The sequence below is a fragment of the Limanda limanda genome, chromosome 10 (genome assembly GCF_963576545.1).
Source record: "Limanda limanda chromosome 10, fLimLim1.1, whole genome shotgun sequence".
NCBI classification, from domain to species: Eukaryota; Metazoa; Chordata; class Actinopteri; order Pleuronectiformes; family Pleuronectidae; genus Limanda; species Limanda limanda.
In genome coordinates, this window is record NC_083645.1 from 6,988,063 (window position 1) to 7,007,092 (window position 19,030).

At 39.0% G+C, this 19,030-nt stretch overlaps 1 protein-coding gene across 1 annotated transcript in view; it reads left to right on the plus strand.

Annotated features, from left to right (window-relative positions):
• The window catches only part of aff2 (AF4/FMR2 family, member 2), a 139,946-nt gene that overhangs the window by 41,248 nt on the left and 79,668 nt on the right, over positions 1 to 19,030 (plus strand). Inside the window, exons 2-4 of the mRNA XM_061079984.1 lie at positions 332 to 452; positions 7,605 to 8,271; positions 9,866 to 10,299. Of these exons, the coding sequence (XP_060935967.1) occupies positions 332 to 452; positions 7,605 to 8,271; positions 9,866 to 10,299 (1,222 nt within the window). The remainder of the gene's footprint in view (positions 1 to 331; positions 453 to 7,604; positions 8,272 to 9,865; positions 10,300 to 19,030) is intronic.

Genomic DNA, 19,030 nt, shown 5'->3' on the forward strand with positions numbered 1-19,030 from the left:
CAAAATCTTGTTGGATAAAACAATTGTTTCTAGTATTTTGAACCTGCTTAAAGGATTCAGTTTTTTCTACTCTTTTCCTCATTTCTCTTTCTGTACGTGCAATGTGAGTCATTTTCACACGATGCAGTGGCAGTATTTACACTGTTATTTCCCTGTTCAAGCTACGTGACGACTCTAATCACACTGCGGGAAAAGAGCGAAACGCTCTTTGCGGTTCCAAAAACGACTCGTTAGCAATACTCATTAAAAACCAGTGGGTTTCCTTGGTGCCAGGCCGTGTGTTGGCCGCAGTGGGAGATGCTAACAAGCTTTTTTCCCTTTGTGTTTCCAGTCATCTGGAGTCAGAGCGCAGCGCCCTGAAGAGGAGAGAGTGGGAGAGGAGGAATCAGGAGGTCCAACAGGATGAAGACCTGTTCTCAACTGGATTCAACCTGTTTGGAGAACCTTATAAAGTAAGTTGATTCATGTTTAATAATTTGATACAAGTTATTTAATAGTTCTTTCCAAGAGTAAGATGAGGAGATTAATAGCACTCCTGTGTTATTGTAGGATTTGGAGGCCATTAGTCATGACATAGTTACAGCATGTAACTCCACCTAAAACCAGAGTAATTTTTACATTACAGATCTAATAATCCTATTAATGGAGGTTCTGTTGTGTTTAGGTTCATGGACTAAGTTAATGTGATGGCTACGCTGTAGGTACGCACTTAGCCTAAAAACGGGATCAAGTACTTATAGTTGTGTGTAGGTTTGTGTGAGTTGCACTGCATTACACTAGCAAAATGCTAGTGGCGATAGAGATTCTATGCTGGTGTTGAGTGTCTTCCTGTTTCTGGTCCGTTTATTTTTACAAATTCCCTGGCGTCTTGGTTTACTTCAGAACAATGGGGATTTTACTACGCGGATCGTGTAGGAGTGAGAGCTATTTTTGAAGAGAAAAAGAAAATTCTCAAAGAAAACAGAGGAAAGAAATATGTTGTCCCTGTTCTTCTCAATTCAAAAAATGGCGGCGGGTCTGAGATGTGATGCAACGAAGCAAACCAATCACATGCAGCTCTTGCGGTCTGCGCTATAGTTACATTTTTGTGGAGGTGCGCTTCAGTGTACGAGGTAAGCTATACGTCTACGCGTAGGCTAGGGCGTAGCTTCGACACAAAAGCATGATTTGGCTTCCACACCTATTTTTACCTGCTATTTCATGTGAAAATGGTTCTATACCTTTGCGTAAGCCATGCTTAGCAGTCTTCCTTTGCTTTCATCCTAACTCTGAGCTCAAACTTGGTTTGTAACAGTGCTATTATCATGTAACCATTTCTCAGTTCAAATTGAAGGAATGAAACAGAAGCTGCAGAAAACGCGAGCCTTATTACAACCCGGCCATGCTGTGGTTCTTTACACTGATTCTTTACACAAGCTGTTGTTTAGTGCTGCTTTCTCCACACACATTGCTGCTCAGGAGACAGCTTTATATTTCCCTGTGAGGTTTTGATTGATTTCAGCAGGTGGAGAAGTGGACATAGTTACGTACCTGGCACCACAGTTTCATTCGGGCAAATGGAGTGAATTTACAACATCTTAATCAGGGAGGATGGGCCGCTCTCCTCTAACTCAGCCTCGCTTTGTGATATAGGCTCATATGAAACTATTTAGTCTCATGAAAGCAATCAATTTAAAAGTACTGTTATTGCCAGCCAACAAACATTTCCGTGTTATATATTTACTTGAAGTCTGTTTTTGTGGCTGATAATGCTGATGATGGCTTATGGAGCATTATAGCCTCTTGATATCCTTTTCTTCCCTCATGTTCTCCTGTTACATCCTCCTGCATCAGGTCCTGCTCCGTTCTGATCTGAGGCACTTGCAATGCCATCACTTTGTTTCTGCTTTGGCTGAAAGTGAACTAGCCATGCATAAAGTCCACGGCCCCTGTGTATAAAATTGATTTTGGTTTGTTAACTCTCATTTGCTACCGCCAGGCACTTCAACACTTGGTTATGCCGCCAAGTGTATCGACCTTGGGACAGGCTGGCTTTGGATCTTGGCAGAATGTGTTTAACTGCTGCTGTGTCTGAAGGCAGAGGACACGACGGCTCCTCACTAAGACACTGCTCGAGGTTCAGGGGGCCGTGGCAGCACATGAGAGGTTGTTCTGATAATGAATCTAATCCTGTGTGCCTCCATACTTCAGATAATTGTTTCTAACTAATTAAGGGTGCTGAGGTGATGTCAAAATGTGTGTGTGACTGTGTGTGTGTAAGAGAGAGAGAGAGGAGCTGGCATAGAGGAATGTTGGCTGGACTGTGTTTAGGTTGATATTTCAGACATCTCTGTTGATATTTACATGATATTTGAGAGGATTATGAATTTAGGGTTCTGATTGAAGATTCAATTTGTTATCCTGTAACAAAATACCAGTGTTAAGAAGGTACATAAAAACCACAAATGCCTGCAAAGGTTTTAGTGTGCAGTTACACCCCCAAGAGTCTTATAAAGAGTTACTTACTTACGACAGTTACGCCTCTTTTCCTCGCAGTTTTATGTCAATAATTCCATTTCACATACAGACTACACCCCCTAGGGTCCAATACATGAAAATACCATGCCTTTATGGATGGATTGCAACGTCACTGCAGCCATTGGAGCTAATTTTGTCGGTTTGTCATTGCCCAGTTTCGTAGAATATTAACCCAAAGCAAAATTGGGACAAAGCTGCTGCTAGAATATTGCTGAAAAAAGCAAGTTATTTACGACAATTATATTAATATATCTATTTATATTAAAATAAATGCATGTATATGAATGTATTAATGATTTCATAGAAATTTATTTATTTATTAATTTTAACAAAATGACATTATAGAAAGTCACTCTGTGTTAAACTGCCTGAACATTTTATATTTAATTATGCAATTACACAGTTTGACTAAAAATACAACTGAATTTAATTAGACTCTTAGCTAATTTTTCTTTTTTGCTAACTTCCTGTGGCACAAACTGCACATGCTCTGTTCGAAATCCACATTCCAAAATACTGGAGCGTGGATCAGAGATCACGTAGGTCATCGGAATGAAAACACCTCTGGTTGACTCACACAGACACAAAGCTATGTGGAAATGAGGCTCTACTAAATGTATAGTGTAAGCTTATTTCCTGTCATCGTACACAGATAGAGTTGTGTTAAGTTAGCAGTGAAGAAACATTCAGAAATAAGTCAAGACAGACCTCACCTCTGACAGTTGTTGCAAAAAATAAATAAATAAGAATAAGAATAATGATATTCCTGAATAATAAAGACAAAAAAAAATGGCAGCATATTGAAGCTAAGTTTTGTTGGACATTAAAACGCTTTAATCAACATTAGACATATCTGTAAAACTCAATGATTATGTTCAACTTCTATTTATCTGGTGCCAGCATTTGCACAAATTGAAAATAAATTGCAAGGTACACGATTGTCCAGTATTAATGTACGTCCCATGTGTGCAGCACTCATTAAAACATCATGCCGTCATTTGACTAGCATGCCGCTGTGCACAAGATTTATACATCACTCATTAATTACACCCATTAACTTAACAGGGGAGCTATAATTGAAGGTAAAAATAAGTCAGCAAAAAACGTAAAGCAGTGAAATATTCTGTAGGTGACTGCATCATTCACAGGGGATAACACGTTGAGCTGTTATATATTCCAGCTCTTTGTTTCTTTGCAGCTAATGTTCTGCCTCCATGGAGTTTATCTCACGCTTCTGCTAAACTTGAAAAACGGCTCTAGCACACATCGCTACTTTCTACTGCTGATTTATTTGCCACAGTAACACTTTCATATTTTGTCTTACGGTGTCACTGTGCTTCATACAATGCGATGGAATTAGCAAGGCCCATACATCCTTTCCACACTTCCCCTGTGTCTAAGTGCTGAGTGAACCTTACAGATCTATATCAGCCCTCTCTCTTTATAGGATACTCTTTATTTTATTTTATTTTTTTCTTCCATTAGCCTCTGTTCTCTCTCTTTCTCCCTGTACCTGTGTACTCTATCTATCAGTTGTCTGTCACTCTAAGTCTGTCTTTCTGTCTCCCTCTACAGTGTTCATTTTCTCTGTCAGCTATTAGCTAATCCCTCTTCTAATCCTGTTAAAGAGCGTTATGCTGTTAGCTGCTATTTGGGTATGATCTATTCACACACACACAAACACACACACACACATACACACACACACACACACACACACACACACACACACACACACACACACACATAGGTATTCATCCTCTCCTCTGTTTTCCATTTTGCCTCTCTGTAAATGTGTTTTCTGTTCCTCTTCAGCCACCAGATCTTTTATTCATGAGCCTGAGATGGAGAAGAGATGGGCTAATTTATTCACAGCTAACTTTGGCTTGCCATGGTGTGTAGCGTGTGTGTGTGCGTACACACAGATATTACATCTGTTAAGATTATTTGAATGCAGTTCTCTTCTTTCTTGTATGAATCTTTTGTAAACAAGTCTTGATTCTTTGCACTGTTTAATTTTATGTTATTTTCATGGTTTTCTGTCGTACTGAAGGATACTGTCAAGTGAGGACACACATGGTAGAAAAGATGGATGTTGTTTCCAGTCACATAGAGTTGATGTTTCACAACCATGAGGGTTAAACCTCATGGTTGTGAAACATCCATGAGGATGTGTTCTTAGTCCTGTGTAAATCCACCATGGCAAGAAAAAGTCGACCACAAATTACGTATTTCATCAAATCTGTCTCTCCAGGCTTTTTTTTTCTTCCTCCTCCAGGCTGGGAAGTGTGCAGGTTGCAGTGGGAATTATTAGTAGCAGTTCTAAAAGCACATTAGGTGGCAAATTTAGGAGTCTCATCTGGTTATCGATTTTGCCGGTTGTTAAAAACTGCGCTTGAGAGATAAAGCTGAAGTTATGTCTCAGCCACTAGATAATCCTGGGTATTTGGTCCATAAATTTGAGTGAAACACAACTCGACATTATCCTGCACCAGTGCGCTGAATGTAACGTATACGTGGTGACTTCTCTTAAATCACACAAAGTCCCTAAGGAATTCCAGTCCAATAATAGTGGGGCTGTTGTGCTGAAACAATAAGCCTATTTATGATGTCCAGCAACTATGTTGATTATCAAATAAATAAGAAATATTAACTAATATTGCACTAGGATGTGGATCCATGTTGCTCATTAATAGGTCTGTCGATCCAACACTGTTGTTCAGACTGAATGTTTATTATCTGTTTGATGGATTGCTGCGAAATCTGGTGCAGAAAATCATGGTGTGTACAGGAGGAATCACTCTGTCACTTCAGCAATCCCTTCACTTTTCTTAGAGCGCCATCATTAGGCTAAATTTAAATGTGTCCATTACTTTGATTTATGACCAATCATAATAGGCTGTAAATAAAGATGGACGACATGACGGCTTCTTAAAAGTAAAGCCAAAGCACTTTTGGCTTAATTTCTGGATAGTGGGAGAAGGTGGAGACACATTGTCAATCTTTATATAAAAGTCAATGCCAAATATCTCAAACTGATATTCTCATCTGCCTCGGCTGTATTTAGTGTTTATTGCTGATTATGTTAACATGCTAATTTATGCTAAACTTAGATTATACAAAATGGTAAATCAGCTGAACAGCTCCTTATTGTTTTCCCTAAGATTGTGTAACTTTTATTGAAAGCAAAACAATAACAGAATTCCCTCCTCAGCCATGAAACATCTCCATAGATCTTTGGTTGTTACTAGAATATGTTTTAGTGATTGACAGAAACTCACATGGACAGACATACACAAGATCTGACTCAAGAATAAAGGATACATTAATCAATTTCATTCTACAAGTGTACAGGATGTTTTCCCCCCTCTCTGATTACAGTGGAAATGAATGTAGTCCACCCTGACAGCCTCACATACATCTGCATGATTGGTGTCAAGTTCTGCTTCAGTCAGTGTTGGGATTATTCATCATTATTACATAAAACTCCCGTACTCTCTATGAGCATACATTCATTATTCATGAATTCATTAACCTCTCCAAATACAGGCAATTTCACTCTGTCGAGAAAATTAGACCAAGGTTCTTACTCACTCCTTACGTTTCAACCTCTAAACCTAATGAAGCTGTATTTGACACTTTCACTTCATGTTAGCACATTAGCAGACTGCCTGCTGTCAACTACTTTGCCTTTATGGTCAAGAAAATCGGTTTAATCTATTGAACAATCCGCTATAGAAATGTAGAATAAAGATCAGTTTACTTTTAAGACATTCTGAACAGAAACACAAAAGATCCTGTCTCCATTACTACATGCTAAACTGCAATATTACCTTGGTTAGCCTGTATGCTAATTGTAGTTCTAAATAGAACTTTAATGTTTGCAGCTTTTATCAGTAGCAGTCTGCATTGCCAGACCTACACTTCTGTTTGTGTAGAGAAAACTTTTCTATGGTATTTAAAGCCAACAAATAACAATTATCGACTTTCATCAAATGTAGAGTCTAGTGTGTTCTGTTGTAGATCTAAGTGCCGTATTGCTTTAATTATTCATTTAGCCACAGGATCTGCTGCCTCAGTTACAGACAAGTTTAATAGAGAAGGTGCGATATTGTCAGAATTGGGGTAGTAGCTTGGTTTTGTTGGTAGACCACTGTTGATAAGCTAACTGAACTGTCATTGTCGTAGCCTATGTTAATGATATTGAAGGGTTTCATGTCTTATTTAAACAGAGAATTTCCAGCCTTTTTCTTTCTATGAATTTTATTTTGGTTTGATACCCGTTTTTCAAACTGAGTGCAAAGCGATTTTTATTTAAAAGCCCCTTCTTTAATTTTCCATTTTCATTTCAGAGTAGGAAATCAATGAAGATGACGGAAGAGAGCTTCTTGGGTTTTCCAGTGTTCATCGTTTGTTCATAACTCATCATGAAATGTCACAATTAAATTATAGGCTATAGAATTCACACTTCCTCATGACTAATAGGTGCAACGCAGTTTGTTGCATGGGTATAAAGGAAATGTCAAATAATGGGATAAAAATCTTTTTACTGACTTTTTTCCTCTTCTTTCATGGCTTTTTACAAGAATCTGGATCCAGACATAGAATGTCTGAAACCTCTGCTGATTGACCTTGTCCTTTCAAAAATGCCAAATGATCAAATCATATAGTTTCATCATTAAAGCAGCTGTCACCGACTCATACAGAAGATACTCGTGAGCTATTCTGAGGAACATTTCAGCATTACTAAGTAGAGGCGGAAGGTGTTCCGCCGCCATACATCAGCGAGGCCCTCACTGTCCTCCAAGCAGTGATTGCTTGAGAATCTGGGGTCAGGCTAATAATGATTCCTGCTCCATTAATTTTACTGCTCCAGCCTGGGCCGGACCCTCTTAAGGGTGGCATGTGTTTAATTAATCATCTCGTCCTGATGTCTGGTCAGTGGTCACCCTATCCGTCTCTCTCAGTTTCTCTCCGGATGAATAAAGAGGGCTTTTCATTCAGTGTGGAAAAATGGTCAAATGGAAGACTTAATTAATAGTCAGTTCTCTTTCTAACACTTTTTGTTCTCCCCTTTATTCTCTCAGACTAATAAAGGTGATGCATTGGCCAGCCGCGTCCAGAACACGCTGGGCTCCTACGAAGAAATGAAAGACCTGTTAACCAGCCATTCCAACCAGAGCCACTTGGTGGGTATCCCCAAAGGCAGCAGTACAAACAACAACCTGCAAACCCCGACCACTTCAGCGACAGAAAGACCCACCATGGACTCTCAGCTTTTCAATGAAACGTTAAGAGGAGGAGTAGGTGGTGGTGGAGGAGGAGTAGAGGCTGGTGGGGATAAAAGGACAGGGAACGCGACTTCTTCCTCATCAACCTCCATGCAACCTCCTGCTACGACCACGTCATCATCAAGCACGTCAACAAATCCACATCAGAATTCAAAGAAGTCCAGAAACTCCATGGACTGGTCTAGGGGAGGCCACGGACAGAGCTCCCAAGGAACAGGCCTTGTTTTGGGGTTGGGACAAAGTGGCCAGGGGCAGGCTACAGGATCCACCGGTGGCAGGGGAAAAATATCTTTATTAGAGGAACAACAAATGCAAAGACACGAAGAACTGTTCAGCTCACTAAAAGATGAACTAGGTCTAAAAGGGGATTCAAGCCCTTGTTCTTCCTCATCCTCTTCTTCATCCTCTTCATCTTCTTCGAGAAGGCACTCTTCCCACCCAGCCAAAGCCCTTCCTCTCACAGGTAAATCTTACACAATGAGTTCTGAAAGGTAGAGACAAATGACAAATTGGGAAATATCCTTTCTTGCTTTCATTCTGAGAGTGAGTTTAGAAGAAAGACTAAATCTATGTGTCTTTTCCTTTGCTTTCTGTCTTCATTGTTAAGAAAGCATTGCAGTTGTGCAATGTGTTTTTCACCTATTCCAACTTTCAAATGGTTACCCATGTTCTTAGACCCTGTCCCAATTCCCTATGAAGTGCCCTTAGCTGGGAGTGTTCCCCTCCAAACCGAGTGGACAGTGGACTCTATGTTGACTTGCTTCGTCCGTTCGTAGAGCATTCAGGAATTTCCTTCTACCTTGAAGGGGTGGCCACTTCCCCTACATCACATAGAAAAATGGGACAACACCACCCCTTCACGGCCACATGCAAAACAAAGGGGTAGAGCCAAGTAGTAGGGCTATGGGGTGAATTAGGACAGGCCTTGTTGTCGTTGGTCTTGTCGTCACATTATTTAAAAATGAGCTAGTTTTAGATTTGTTATGTATTTGGTGCCCTAAACCAGGTACAAATAAAGAGTTCATAGCTCCTTGAGGCAATTGTGTTATAGAGATTTAGAGGACAATATTAGAGGAATAAAATGTGATTTAAGCAGAAAACGTTTGAGAATAAAGTTGTTATAGAGATGAAAGACATAATATTACAAGAAACAAGTAGTACATTTCATGAAAAAATGAGAAAACCAATTCTTTGAAAATCTCCAGCAGAGAGTTCCTGTGCTCTTAAAAAATCCACTCAATTTAAAATCAGTGTGAAACTCTGAAATCCCACAGATGATTTATTCATCAGCAATGATAGCCTTGCAGTTTGGTTCTATCTTCAGAATACACAAGATTTTGGCTTTATTTTCATAAATGTTCAACTTCTTTTTCTTGTAATATTATGACTTTTTCTAACATAATATTCTTTATTCTCGAAGTCTCTGATTTGTAATCCCCTTTATGTCATCCATAGAAGTTGTTTTTTATCACGTGATACTCACAGTCAGAGATTTGCAGTGTTGGCACCTTAAAATGAAAACTAAGCTGCCATGAACATTTGTTCCCTCTCAGTTGTTCATGATCATGGTCTTAATGAGTGTTGACTAAGCTAATGGAATGCTGATCATATTAGGCAAACAAACAATGACAGAGGTTTTGTATCTTTTCGTGTCATTCTTGTGTGAATGCGAATGTAAATAAATGCATTTCCCGAAATGAGTGCCATTAAGTTGTGAGTACATCAGAATGTGGTTGATTAAACAGAAATGAACTTCTTACAATTTGATATTTGTGGCAAAACAGACTGACAGCTTTTGGAAGGGATTTCTGTAAATTAGCATCTGCTTATGATGATAACCACATCTCGCAGTTGATTTCTAAACCACCCAGCAACCCATAATTTGTTATGTTTGTGATTGGCTCCATCCATCTGCGAGAGGGATTTTTCTGGCATCCAACCTTCATTAGATTTTGACAGCACAGAGCAGAGCAATGTTCTGCTTGAGCAGGTGTTGCATTGCTGAATTTTGACTTTTCCCTTTTTTGGTTTTCTTCTCTTTCCCTTCTCTCTCACAGATGGTGGCAATTTTCGGTCTTCCACCATGGACGGTGGCCACTTTAAGTCTTCCACTAACACAGAAGCCGGAGGACATTTTAAATCCTCCCCGTTTGAAAATGAAACAGGTTCTCACTTCTCGATGTCCTCATCCCCGCTGGCTTCCACATCGGTTGTGACGACCCCCACTCCTGGTCTGACCACTCCCACATCCGGACTAACTACCCCCACCTTCCCTCCTGGTAGCCTATCAGGGAAGCCGGTCGCAATTCAGCAGAAGCCGACAGCGTATGTACGACCAATGGACGGCCAGGACCAGGCGCCTAGTGACTCTCCCCAGCTTAAACCCCCTCTAGTGGCCACGGAAGGATTTAACAACAGTCAGGCTTACGGAGGAAACTCTGGAAATGTGAAGAGTAAACTGCCAAAACTGACACTGAGCCACACAGGGGAGGTAAGAGAACATCCATTATTATATAGCAACACTATGCATATAGTTGTTCTGAATGCAATTTTCTCTAATCAGTATTTCACCCAAATATTATCGTTATTATGATCTGAGCAGTAACAGGTTTCGTATAATACAAAAATAATATAAAGTTAGTTTTTTCAAAGAAGTTCTGAATAATTTTTATTTGTTTTATTTCACAGTTTAATTTTATAATAAGCCACATATCAGCCCTTAAGCAAAGAACCAAAGGTGAAGTAATACTTAAAAAATATTCAAACGCAATGGTGAGCATGGTAGCTAACAGGAACTATGAAAATTCATTAAAAATGTAACTATTAATAAGTCCAAAGTTGTTTCAGATGTTTGGATCTCACAAACAGTAATTTGGAAAATTTGCTTATTTGCTCTTTTCCAAAAGTAAAATAAGAAAATAAATATAGCACTCCTGAATGATGGAATAATCTGAAATCTTTTTTTTTCAATCAAACTTTATTCATATAGCACCTTTTGGACATGTTAGGTCTTCAATGGACTGATGAGCCAATAATAAGACAAAACATATAAAAATGCTGTTGTAAACCCTGAGTAGCACTCAGTGGAATTCATATCCCCACCCTTATGAACACTAAGTATTTTGAGTGTTATTGTTATAGTAATTATTTTCATCAACATCTGTCAATTGTTCCCAGAGAAATTATGTTGTCATGTAAAATAAAAAACGGAGAGGGGCTGAAGGAAAAATTAAAAAATCCCTAAATAAATAAATAAATATAAAACATATATTACTAATATCAAAGAGGAATTTGATAAAATTCATAATATGCAATTAAATAATCTCTTTAAACCATGCTTTGTCAAAACCTAGTCTTCAACTGTGGTAACTTTCAATACGTTGCACATTTAGCCACATACACCAATAAGTGATGTCACAACACAATTGTATAAATATGTAATTTGCTACAAAGTTCAGAGACATTTTATTATTTTGTAATTTTATAATCAGATATTGCTTTCCATAAGAAATCATGTCATAGAATAAACAAAACAAGAAATGCGATATACCAAGATTGAGGTGACATGTGATGTTTGGATTTTTCAGAACCGCAGCTCTCTCTCCTCATTATTTTGAAAAGTAAAAGTCAGTCATTAGTCACACGTTGCTGTAATTGTTACGTCAAATGAATCTGACAGTAACTTTATTCCTCCACACATCTCTCTATCACTCTGTCTGACTCACTCGTTTAACTCTCTCACACTCTCTCTCTATCTCTCACTTACTTTCTTTTTAAAAACAGAAAGAAGCACCAGTCTTGATGATGATGTGTGTGTGTGTGTGTGTGTGTTGTGTGTGTGTGTGTGTGTGTGTGTGTGTGTGTGTGTGTGTGTGTGTATGTGTGTGTCTGTGTGTGTCTGTGTGTGCTTGCGCTATGTGAAACTAGTTGACAGGCGAGTAGTCATCCATATCGAGCAAGCCAGCTGTTCCTGTGCTTTGATAGAGCTGGTTTGTGTGTGTGTGTGTATATGTGTGTGTGTGTAGCTATCCAAATGAGCCTGAGATGGAGCTTTGAGCATATGGCACTGAAAAGGAGAAAGCCAGGGAGACGGGGGAGAGAGGGAAGGAATTAAAATTTACTTTACTTTCAGCACTTTCTTATGGAGGGCGAGAACATTCTTGGCCACGAGTGGTTTCTTTCTCTTTGTTTCACCCACATATCCAAGGAATTCATTATCGCCTGCTTACTTTTTAGTTTTCATTCCTCTCATATTTATTCTGGTGAAAGTTTTTTTGGAAGGAGACGTAAAGTCAATACAGACTGGGAGACTGATGGTTGGGAATAGATTTGGGCGGCAGCAGAGAGAAGAAGGAGGGATAGAGGAAGACAATGACTGACTGATTATAGCACCTTATCATCGCTGTATTTGTTCTGGTTAGGTGAGTTATTGGCTGTGTTCTGCAGCTTAAACAGCAAATAGCAGCAAATCAGAGGATTGAACCAAGCAGCAAATGAGAGAAATACAGAATCCTGCATTTCGTTTTGTACGCCAGAAAACATGTTCACATTTTACCCTTCGATTAGAGAGAGTTTAGCAACACAAAGTAGCAACAGCGATGGTCCTAATGCGTCACTTAAATGCAAAACCAATAAAAGTAATTTGTGTGGAGTGAATCAACATGATGGATTTTCCCTGTTACTGGTTCCAGATTAGTTCAGGTGCCATGAATGGGTATAAAATACTCAATATTTGACTCACATGTCCGTTGTTGAGCCATCAGTGATTCTGTTTGTGTGTGTGTGTGTGTGCGTGTTAGTGTGTGTGTGTGTGTGTGTGTGTGTGTGTGTGTGTGTGTGTGTGTGTGTGTGTGTGTGTGTGTGTGTGTGTGTGTGTGTGTGTGTGTGTGCGTGCGTACCGGCCTTGGTGTGTGTGTGTGTGTGTCTGTGTATGTGTGACTGTGCAATAAGTCTCTAACTGCTGTGGAAGCTTTCTGTTAGCATTATAGAGTTATCGATTAGTCCCCTTTAAACCCCTGTGTGTGTGTGTGTGTGTGTGTTTGTGTGTGTGTGTGTGTGTGTCCAGGGGTAGATTTAAGACTACTGTAACTGTTAAAAGATCAATAGTGTTATCTCTCTCTCTGTCTCTACTTATCTGCCTCTCTCACATAAACACAGGCACATACATGCAAACACACACACACACAGACATACAAATTTAGTTGTTGTCGGCAGCTCAAACTGAGGAAACACATGATTGTACTTTAGATGGATCCAACGAGAGTATTCTGATGTTTTGCTTTTACTGTTCTATTTCTCATTACAAGTACAAACGATGAAGCCAACGACAACAACGATACATGCTGTGTGAAATACATCCATCAAAAACACAAAAATAAAGTTTACAAGCTCATGCAACCTTACACATAAAGCGCTAAAAAACGTAGGTTTTAGTTTGTGCCTTTATAATATCAATTACTCTTGACTACATCAATTTATTTGGGGTTTAACTGTCAAAAACTCTGAAATTCTCTAATCCAGGTACCCAATTCATATCCGTCCTGAGAAATTTGGACAAAAACAAAGAAATATTAATTGTAAAATAAAAAACAAGACGGCTCAAACTTTGTTAGAAATACCTTGTGCTCATATTGGACCCCTTCACTTTTGGTTAGTAGCTGATTTAAAACCCGCTGTGGTGGTCACTAAGGCAGCATGAACTACTATTTTGGTCCCTTGAGGGACAGTGGAACAAGCTGTGAACACAACATCTGAATATTGTCACTCTGTAAGATTAATGTGTTTGCAAATGAATGATAAGAGAACTGCCACGGATTTGACAGTAAAGTTGTGAGCTGTCAAATCAAAACAATGAGCTACGATAGGCTAAACAGATAAGAGCTGAGGAGACAATTATTGCAATGAGCTTATTGCAATAAGCAAACTATTCAGAAAACATGGAGTTGTTTGATTGATTGGTGCAGATTCAATACGTGTGTTCTTCTATCAACATAAAGTCCATTGTAAAGTTTTTTTTTAAATCACAAAACATATAAAAATTTCCTTCAAAGAATCCCCATGAACTCAAAAGTATCTTAAAATATGCTATTGTCATTTTTTAACAGGTAGACACTTTATTTATTTTTTCTCAAAGTGGAAAAACTAGCAAGAGAGGACACAGAAAATATTTAAACTTTATAAAAACACTTGCTTCCTGGGGTCAGGCTGTCTCTACGCTTTTAGTGACATTCAATTACTTTGAGTTTCCACTGCCGTCCCCTTCAGGTAAGCAACACTCAAGTCAAGTGGATACACAAATGTATTTGTGAGATGCTGAGAGCGAGGTTGCAAGAAGGTAACCACGGAGGTGACAGGTGACATTTCCAACAGTACTGTGACAAGTTTCATTTACATGTAGTTCAAAGTATAGAGTTGATGTAATTTCACAGCGATTTGACGGCCCACTGCGGCGTTTCCATCAGGCGGGTGTAGAAGTGCATACAGTGCCTCACCACTAATGTAGCGGTAAATAAGAAGCAGGGCAGACTAAGACCTCCAGTCAGTAATCACCGTGATGCCAGCACCAGCCAAATCAATTCCGCTCTCAGAGAAAGCTTTCATTTACGCCTTTTTGCATGAAAAGATTCTGCCTTTTTATAATACACTAACTTGATCGAGGGAATGTGAGGGAACACAGTGGGGTCCAAAAGTCTGACGCCACGTTCCCATGGGAGATCACTGAGCCGGAACATACTGCTGAGCACGTTATGTAGGAACAGTTGGACAGGATGTTGACATGCACATGTACTTAAAGACATTTTCAGTTTCCACATGCAGAAATGGTTTGACAGGATACAACATTATTTATCGTTATTGATACATTTTATCAAAACGAAATATGATTAATTTTGGTTAATTTGGCAATACTACACATCACAGCACAATTAACTAAACATACACATAACGATTTCCTCATGTAGTCAGGAGAGGGTTAATTTTAAGGAAGTTGTCTCTCTTTTAAAAATATCTTCAACAAAATTATACATTTAGGAAAAATGTCAATGCCGCTATGTTATTCTAGCCATGTTTGGCTCTGACAGGTTAAATATATAAATCTAGCATATGTGATATTGAGGCTGAAGGACCTCTGTCTACACTGTGTATTCAGGCAGCTCCTGTTAGTTAGGGATCCCACAGTGTGCATATTTTCTCACTGGGTGATAAAACCCTGAAGCCTTAAACATTGTTGTTACTGATTACACTGAACAACTTACAAGAGAAACTCTGTGTCTGTGGATCGCTTACTCCGGTTCTTAAATCTTACAGTGCAATTGAAGGTGTGTGCCGTGTTTCCAATCATTTACGCAGACTGTGGCGATCTGCCTCTCCTATAAAATATCTCTAACTTAGTATTTTGCTCTTTCTCTCAAACACAGTGACCTGTGAGTCGATGAACCTTTAAAACATCCAAAAATGTTTTACCATCTGGACAAAATTATCATCAGCCTCTTCTGCCAAGTCTCCTCTCATTGCGTGATCAGACTCCTTTACCCTTTGATGGGGCTCTGCTCCAGTTTCACATTTAGTTTTGATAAATAGTATTTTACAAATACATTTTTATTTAATGAACGGGCACTACAGCTGATACAGAATTTTAACCACTATGTTTTATGTTCACAAGAAAATAAAACATTCTTGTGGGCAAGTTATATGCCTGAAAGCCTAATATTAGCCAAAACAACATTTGTCTGGTGATAATATGTAAATGTTAAGCCCTGGTGCTTCCAAACAATCAAGCAATAATGCCCTAAAATAATATGAACTTACTAATAGTCACAATGGAAAAAAGAGAGAAGCCCTGTAACAAGCCCTGTAAGGAAACAGCTCTGAGTGATGATCACTGCAGTCATAGTGAAGTGGTCCTGTTGGTCTGTTCATACAGCTGGGATCAGACAGCATTAGAAGACCAGAGTGGGAAATAACAGGCGGATAAATGTAAATATTTTTGACTGTGCCAGTGAAGCCTCTTTGATTTGAAGTGAGCAGTGGAAGGAAATACTTGAGAGAAAAGCACCATAGCTAATAAATGAGAAAAAATGTTTATACTAACTGACTGAAATTTAGTCGCAGTGGCTGCCTCAGTAAAATATCTAAATTAACATGAGGTATACCCACGGAACGCTGCTCACTGTTTGTTTGTTTTCCAGCGAGCTGTGGATTCACAGCCTCAGAATGATTTACTTTATACTTTTAGTCAACAAATGCTTAAGGAAGCTTCTCCCTGTTTGCACATTCATTACAGTGCAGATGGATAGTCAGGCAGACACAGGGGTAAGAGTGGACAAATATGCGGAGAAGGGTGTATTGAAAAATTAGTCCCCAGAAAAACCTTCTCTGAGGAAATAAAGGCGAGGCGAGAGAACGTGACGAGGGAAATGGGGATAAAATATTTTCACACTTCCAGCAGAAGTAGAAGAACATTATGAGGAGTCTGTCAATGCAGCAAACAGCTGGCCTCATTTGCATAATACCCATCAGACCTCACTCTCCCTCAGGCAGCCTGTCAAGTCACGACCGTAAAAAAGGCGTACACGAATATATACACATACACGACACTGCCATTCACTACCACAGTACCTATATATTTATGGGCACAACGTCTGTGTGCCTTCTAGAAAGTAGTGCCGCTGTGTGTGCAGCCTCTCTGTGACTCAGTGAAAGCTTTTCAGCACTTAAATTTATTTGATTTTCATAAAGCTAATTGCCTCTGCAGAGAGAGGGAGATGAAATGATTTAGCTTTTATGCTGATAATAAAATCATCATAAAATCATCTTCTAGAAACAAAGAATATAGTGTGATGAATCAAACTACTCAGAGTGGCTGCAGTAAGACAGAGGAGAGGGGGCTTGGGGAGAAATATACTTAAAGCCAAATGGCATAGGGGAGGTCTCCCGTCAGCAAGTGGCTTCTGGGGTGTCATCACAGCAATAGCTGCCCTGTGATAAGACAGATCACAGAGGAGAGAGGGCAGCAGCGTGGGCTTGTCTCTGTGGCTTTTAAAGCTCAATATTTTAACACTTAGATCATCCCTGTCAGTTGTGTTACGAGATAATCAGGCGATGGCGTGTGCTCTGTGATAACGAGTTCCTGTGAATGAGTTCAATAACAATGCTGTGATGTTAAGTCATGTTACGTGACAATGTACAAGCAGCAAGAAACTGAAAAGCATTTCAGCATCAGCGAGAACAGTGCTAAGTGCTGACAGAGTCAAAAGTTCATGGCCACATTTCCCTTTACATTTCACAGATTGCTTTTCCCCAAGTGAGCACATGCACATGCTAACACACAGACACACACACACACTCTATGATTGCGTTTGCCACAGAGCAGTTAGCGCTTAAGAGTTGCTGTTTATAGCAGACATAATATGATTTCAGATTTGCTGTTTACCCTCAGGATTAACATTATAGCTGTGTTTACTGGATTAGCTGCAACGATCAGCATTGATCTCCGATCACCATGAGAGGTTGATAGTGTGTCTTATCTCTCCTCAGAGTGGTGTCATCTCACTAATAACTAAAGCCTCCTTTCATACCACCGGAATCTGACATTTCTTCAAGAGGCTAGGCAGATGAAAGTGCTCTTATTTAAAAAATAAATAAATAAAAGATTCTGGCCACGGAGCGCCAGTGAATCCGAAGTCGGCGGTTCAAATCGGGGCAGGGCCGATAACTCGACACACAGTGGCTCCCAGTGAACGCTGGCCAGGGGGTCGCAGCAGTCAATCCCTGCACTTTAACAGCAGCTGCCTCCTCATGTGCTGAAGTGATCTGAGGGCTCGGTGAACGGCAGCATGTAGCTAATGTCATGGGCTGACACAGTCAAGACTCTAACTCAGAGTTTAAAGTCTGAGGCTGTGATATTTAAATGAATATATAATCATCAAGGGCCATTGTGAAAGAAATATTCAGATTGTTTTAAATAAAATACAACACAGTGTAATCATTATTCTATTAGCAAAGTATCTGTTTTCAGAATGGCTCCTTTCACAGACTTATACCTGTACATAAAGTATATTAATGCCTTATAATTGACTTGAACATTTTAAATGTACATTTAATATTAATATTTCTTATATAACTAAATAAAAAAAATTCCATTCCATAGATAATTATCATGGCAGTTCCCCGTTGGATGATGGGAAAATGAGGGGGAGGATAATGTAAGCATCATTAAACTGAGGGTAACATTTATATATACACAGTTTAAAGACACACACTCATATGTGAAAGAGTAATGTCTACTTGGTTATATTTGCATATATCTATAGGGTCTATATCCTCTACACATACTTGAGCGTTAGTAATATGTAAGCCATCATGATGAAAGCCATCAAGTCAGATATATGACTATGTGGTCATAAAGAAAAATCATATTTTATGAAATTGTATTTAAGTGGTGCAAATTTTCAACAAAATTTTGGGTTAATCATCAGAAGCTATTGATATGTAGTGAATATTTGATTTTATTGGGTTATATTTTGGGAAGAGAGAAAACGTATAGCACTGAATTTTTTTCTGTATTATACAGCTGTAATATAGTTCTAAAATATAATGAAATAAATGTATATACTACATTACACATATTTAAGTAAAGTACAAGGACCTTCTGATTGAAAAAAACGTACAGTATTAAAAATAAACCTACTTAGTTACTTGTTAATTTTCCTGATTGTGGGTAAACAGCTCAGGCTGAAGCTCGTGTTGAGCAGCTGAATCTGCTGCAGCGTTTATGTTTTTAATTGCCGCCAGAGAAGATTGTTTCATGCTGTTTGTCTCACAGCTACGACACACAATTAGGCTTTGAGGAAAATGTAAATCTACATTCCTAATTTCCCCGTGCCCATAGTTCATGATACCCCGCCATGTCATCTCTTCTGATCTGGTTAGAGCTGCTGGACCTGGATAACTTTTAGTATTTCATGTGTACACATGATGCCAAATGAAGTGGTTTTAGTAGTCCCACTCTCTCTCTCTTTAAAAACATACATTATTTAAAGCTTTTATATTGTCCTGGTTGTAGTTAGGCTGCTTTGCATGATTATTTACAGAATTCAATGTTTGGTTTATAGATTTTTAAAAGAGGGATGTCATTTTTTAAGCATCATCCCTCAATATTTTCAAATCACCCGTAAAGTTGTCTTGAAATTGTTGTTTATTAAAACTGTCATGCTGCTTTATTT